The sequence below is a fragment of the Bacillus rossius genome, chromosome 1 (genome assembly GCF_032445375.1).
Source record: "Bacillus rossius redtenbacheri isolate Brsri chromosome 1, Brsri_v3, whole genome shotgun sequence".
Classification (NCBI taxonomy): domain Eukaryota; kingdom Metazoa; phylum Arthropoda; class Insecta; order Phasmatodea; family Bacillidae; genus Bacillus; species Bacillus rossius.
This window is the reverse complement of record NC_086330.1, coordinates 276,182,722-276,189,052: the sequence shown is the minus strand read 5'-3', so window position 1 is coordinate 276,189,052 and position 6,331 is coordinate 276,182,722. Positions and strand designations below refer to the sequence as shown.

The 6,331-nt window shown below is 39.8% G+C and overlaps 1 protein-coding gene across 1 annotated transcript; it reads left to right on the top strand.

Annotated features, from left to right (window-relative positions):
* Nucleotides 1-1,699: 1,699 nt before the first annotated feature.
* Nucleotides 1,700-3,723, top strand: LOC134527455 (uncharacterized). Its single transcript, XM_063360151.1, has 2 exons — nucleotides 1,700-1,733; nucleotides 2,861-3,723. Exons 1-2 carry the CDS (start codon nucleotides 1,700-1,702, stop codon nucleotides 3,721-3,723), a joined length of 897 nt encoding a protein of 298 aa, XP_063216221.1.
* The last annotated feature ends 2,608 nt before the right edge of the window (nucleotides 3,724-6,331 follow it).

The following is a 6,331-nucleotide window of genomic DNA, read 5'->3' as shown; positions in this document are numbered from 1 at the left end:
TTAAACAAATATCGCCCAAATATGAATATTAAAAAATTCGATATCTCCTAAAGTATTTGGAATTTCTTATTTCCGCCGTGTTTAATGAAAAGAGGAAGTTAAAGAGCACAGAATAAAAGTATTTTCGGAATTTAATTTTTTTTAAACAAATATCGCCCAAATATGAATATTAAAAAATTCGATATCTCCTAAAGTATTTGGAATTTCTTATCTCCGCAGGGTTTAATGAAAAGAGGAAGTTAAAGAGCACAGAATAAAAGTATTTTCGGAATTAAATTTTTTTTAACAAATATCGCCCAAATATGAATATTAAAAAATTCGATATCTCCTAAAGTATTTGGAATTTCTTATCTCCGCCGGGTTTATTGAAAAGAAGAAGTTAAAGAGCATATAATAAAAGTATTTTCGGATTTTTAGCATTTTTATTTTGCAAATACCGCTACTCTACATATTTACCAAAATTAAGACTAAGTAGCATTAACTAGTGTTGTGTTTACAGTATTGTAATGAACATGTAGGCCTAACCATTAATGTTCAGTTTGGCGTTAGGGAGCAGGCTACATAGGCTAATTTTAATGTGGATACACAGAAGACATAGACGTTCACTTGGAACTAAATATGCCAGGCTATTACCACTGTCACAGGAACAAACCAAGCATTTTAACATAACTGAAGTAGGCCTACCTATTTAAACCTGTATAATGCTTAAACAGGGGGTTTACTTATGTTTATCTTTGATTAGCTATTTATTGTAACTGGTAACTTAATTCAGGTATGATCCAAGGAGGGATAAACTGCCATTCTGTGTTAATGGTGCTGTAGTGTTTGACTTCAGTCAATAATTATATTAAAAATGTACTACAGGCATAACTGCCTTCTGCATAACATTGCACTCTGACAGCTAACGAACCATTTGTTTTGTCACCGAAACTACACATAAGCAAGCACATAAAGATAACAATAGGGCTTCTTTGGTTTTTATAAGGTGCTAACAATTACTTTAGTTTCAACAGAAAGTGCAGTTGTACGAGAAGGTGCCGGCATAACCTCTTCCAGACTGCTAATCAGGTCTCCGGCACACCGCTTGTTAAGACGAAACAACTTAAATTTGTTGTCGTCCAGTTCAAACGCATCCTTCCGTTCTAGGAATCGACGAGGGTTTCTAGCTGCTTCTATTTCAGCTAATTCAAGCTCTTCAATGTCCAAAACATCCAACCACTCCGCCATTTTCACTGTTTTCGTGACTTTTCGCATTCGTAATGGTTATCTCATTCGAGTTGGACCCCTCGGTTTCCATTCCGAACACTCGAGTCGCACACGAGTAAACTGGAACAGTTCGTGCATACCAAAGCATCAAACCGATCGGAAAAGACCACTCGGCTGGCAACTCGCATACGACTTAAAACTCCAGCATAGGGCCCCTGTCGCGCCGCGCGATATCGGGAGGGAAACCGAAAATGCATTTAATTGGAGTCAGACACACGAATATGTCCGAGCATATCAGACACTAGCCGCTCGCACGAAATACTGACTATACATACACATACACACACGCGAAAATTCATAAATTTTCACCGATTTTTAGAAAATTTTAAATGTCGCTGATATAAGGCGGAATTACAATATCCTCCCCCACGTCCGTCATCCGTGTCTGTTTTCCATCCGTAAAAGCCACGCAGTTAGTAAAGCGATCTACAACATGACTTCATCCGTCCGTCAAAATATGTTCCCAAGTAAGTGCTACCAAGAAACAGTGTTTTTCTCTCAGATAATTATTTCGATGTTCTTTACTATTTACGTCGTTTTTACTAGTGTATTAGTGTATCCTCGGAAAAATTCAGAGTCGTGATTGAATTGTTTCGAAATGAGTTTTAAAGGCCGCAATGTTATTATACAAAACATCTAAACGACCAAATACAAACTCCACAGACCAGTATTCTAGTGACAATTGACTGTCGCAGATAAAACCATCGATATAATCCGTCCATCGGTCAAAAGTATGAGTTTGCCAAACTTGTGACGGGCCGATGGATGAAACTTTTCGAGCCCTCCGATTAGCTGCAGGTCACGTGACCACGAACGGATGACGGACGGACGGAGGCGACGGGCTATTATAATTCTGGCCATAATCGAACCATATGTTAATTTTAGTCGATCACCTAGACGTGTGATCCCATTCCAAAAAGATAAAAATATAACTAAATAAATTTTGCGAGAATGTTATTATTTATCACACCTAAAATATCATTAATGTACTTCAATTACAGGGGTAAATAAACTGTTATTAACGAACAATGGAATATTTGTGTTTCTTACTGAGGGTTAATGAATCTTATGTGTCTAGTATCCGGGAATCACCAAAAACGCAATGACGTCACATGTTCGAAGCATTTCGCTAGCGCAGTTAACTGGTTTGAAAGAGCACTCTTCAATAAATAAGCATTGAAATTAACGTAGTAATAGTGAGGAGGAGGCGAGCTCTAAATATTCAATTAAGTGAAATAAACTGCTATATATTTTTTGATTGAAAAGAAGTGCGAAACATTTATGACCACAAAAAATTATAGCAATATATTTACATTATCAGCCGAAGTATTAATAAATAATATATTACGTAATTCTTAAGATCAGCTTTGCATGGTATTTTAATTATTTTAACATTTAATTTATTTTTTCTTGTATACCATTAACTTTTTAACATAAAAATTAATGTTAAATAAAAATAAAGTATACCAAAAACATAAAAATAAATTCCTAATTTTTAAAATACAAACTGAGTGACAAAATGTTATAATCATATAAAAGTTTGAAAGATCTCAAGCGTCGGCCAGGGTTGGTGGTAGGTTCGGGGGGTGTGAAGGGGTGGAAAGGGTACCTACGGTCACCAAAAAAAACGCTACCAGAAAGGAAGGGTTCCCCGCAATCTCTTCGGACACCGCGGGCGCCCTACCTGCTAGCGACTATTCGGACACCGCGGGCGCCCTACCTGCTAGCGACTATTCGGACACCGCGGGCGCCCTACCTGCTAGCGACTATTCGGACACCGCGGGCGCCCTCCCTGCTAACGACTATTCGGACACCGCGGGCGCCCTACCTGCTAGCGACTATTCGGACACCGCGGGCGCCCTACCTGTTTGGGACTATTCGGACACCGCGGGCGCCCTACCTGCTAGCGACTATTCGGACACCGCGGGCGCCCTACCTGCTAGCGACTATTCGGACACCGCGGGCGCCCTCCCTGCTAACGACTATTCGGACACCGCGGGCGCCCTCCCTGCTAACGACTATTCGGACACCGCGGGCGCCCTACCTGCTAGCGACTATTCGGACACCGCGGGCGCCCTACCTGCTAGCGACTATTCGGACACCGCGGGCGCCCTCCCTGCTAACGACTATTCGGACACCGCGGGCGCCCTACCTGCTAGCGACTATTCGGACACCGCGGGCGCCCTACCTGTTTGGGACTATTCGGACACCGCGGGCGCCCTACCTGCTAGCGACTATTCGGACACCGCGGGCGCCCTACCTGCTAGCGACTATTCGGACACCGCGGGCGCCCTACCTGTTTGGGACTATTCGGACACCGCGGGCGCCCTACCTGCTAGCGACTATTCGGACACCGCGGGCGCCCTACCTGCTAGCGACTATTCGGACACCGCGGGCTCAACCCTCTCCCTGCTAGCTACTCCTCGAAAACAGTTGGCACATCTTCCTCTGTGCTAGTGACTCCTCAGATACCTTGAGTACGCTTCTCTTCCTTCACCACCCATCCAATCGCACCATCATCCCTGGCCGATGTTTGGTACACGTCAATTTTTTATTTCCTGGACCGGTAATATTTCCTACTTATTTAAAATATAAGATATAAATCACTATAGAAGAATTTTCAACGGCAATATTTAATTGAAAAAATGTTTTAAACGTAGCAGAACTGCAATTAATTGAAAATTAAAAAAAAATTCAAATTAATTAATTAAAATCGTTAAATTTTCAGATGTTAAAACTAAACTACTTTATTAAGATTCATTAAATAACGAGCTCAAGTTATAAATATTTATATTCAAAATAATTTTTCACATTAAAAAAAAACCAAGGGGACAATTACTATTTTGACAATACTGATATCATTAACATTACAAATATTGACTTAAAAAATATTTTAATCATGAATATTTATACACATCAGACAACGACACAAAAATTCTTTAATATGCAATGATTGACTTCGTTAATATTGATTCCTCAAAACTTGCTTGTAGAAATGCATTTTGATATTAGCTCTTTTAAAAATATCGAGAATACTCAGCATGATGTAACAAAATTTGATAGAAAATTTGATTAGCAAATTTGATAACTAGTTCCAGCGAGAAATTATGGACAACCAAACTTCGCAAACATAGACACCGGGTTTCAATTAACAGATTTTATAAACAAAATGGTAGCGTGACAAAATCTTGTAAACAATTAATCAAGCCATCCGTAACTTAGTTTTTCGTCGTTTTATCCTTTCCAATAGAAAAAAAACGCGTGTTATTAACTTATTTCAAACGTGTGATGATTAAAATTTATATTATTAACAAAAGTACAACAATAATTAGCTTAGTTTTTGAAAAAAATTTTTAGTCAAGATGTCTTTGAGGCTTTTGAGAGACTTACTAACAAAATTGGAAGATTTTTTTTTAAATTTTTTAAAACTCTAAGCATTTATATATTTTTTGTACAAGATTTTTGTTTAAGAGAGGCTCCAAAGTCACATCTCGAATGAGAATCATACTATGGTCTTTTTCATACACTCACTTGGATACTAAAGTAAGTATTTATCGTGACTAAAAAGTTTCCGCACCAATAATAAACAAGTATAGTTTGAAATTTTCATAAATGTTTTATTACAGTGATGCTAAATATTAGTTTATTAAAATTAACGAAAACCTCCAATTTTGCGCAGGATTTTGGTGTAATAACAAATTATGCCGTGGATTTAAAAAAAACAGTAACGGTTATAAGGTTATAACATTTCATAGCACTAAAGTTTGTTCATTAGACAGGAAAAAAAAACAATTTTAAGGGTATAATGCGAGACTCCGCTCAAACCACTTTAACCTTGAACGGTATATAACACTCCAAACAGCATCTTAGTATTTTAATGAATGGGAAATAGGTGAATGCATCCGAATTCATCACTACAAAATACCAAATGACAGAATTGCGAATTGATCGATTCTAACACGTGCCGTCGCTTTCGTCTCCGGAACCTGATGACCTTCAGCGACGTCACGCGAGCGAATTGAGAGAAGAGTGGGAAATGTCGTTGCGCGTCGATGTATAGTCTGTGTTCATGTAACTTGTCTGAAATATGGCAGTTATCCAAAGAAGTTTCACACTCTTAGAAATTACAGTCAATTAACGGGTTTTTCAACGAAGAATTTAACTCACACAAACGAAGAGGTCTTCGTTATTTCATATAACTGAGTCTTCGTAGAAACTACGCCGTATTTCGGCTTCCGAATTGTATATTTCGTTCTTAATCAAGGTAGACCCACACGTGGACAAAAGAAGAGTGTTCTCACTGTAGACTTTATCAGGTATAGAATGTTTTTTGAATAAAACAAGAATATTAATGTCCAAAGATTTTTTTTGATAGCCTGATTTAATCTAAGTGTGTACGAGGAGGGTCCAGTTCAGGGGAGGACCTAGGTGTGTTTCAAGCTGAAGCCTTTACACTTTACACCATGCAGTGTATTAACCATACAGAAAAGGACGCTTGAATCTATGTGCTATATTGGGGTTTATTGGCCAGTCATGGCTGCGATTGACGCAATGGCTGGCTCCCATTAGGTTGCTTAGCATAAAGCTAAATAAAGTGACCCAGGTAAAACCTGCATAGATACATAGAAAACCCTGGGCTTGGTCAAGTGGTGATCAATTAATCATGCATTGATGCAAGCAAGAAAGCTATTGGACCAGAGGGAAAAAGGTCCAGGTAAGAAGAGTTGGGCGAGGCAGAAAAATTCAACCATGCAGAAGTTGTGTGCTTGGGTCTTGCGGCTCGCATTAGTATTGTTGGGCACACCGGGGTTGTATTTACCAGGGGCGCATGCACCCTCAGGAGGGGTGGGCAACTTTCACTCAGTAGACCGGCCCAGCTGCCCAGGCAGCCACATGGGCTGCTGTAAATATTCCCTTCCCCTAGCGCCGGAGCCACGGCTAGGCCAGCGGGACAGCCTCAGTTATAGCAATATTCACAGCGGCAGAAGGTGGCAGGGCAAGCCCTGCAAGCGGGTAAACTCACTGATTCGCCGGCAGCTAAGGTCTGGCTCGATGGCCGAGAGCA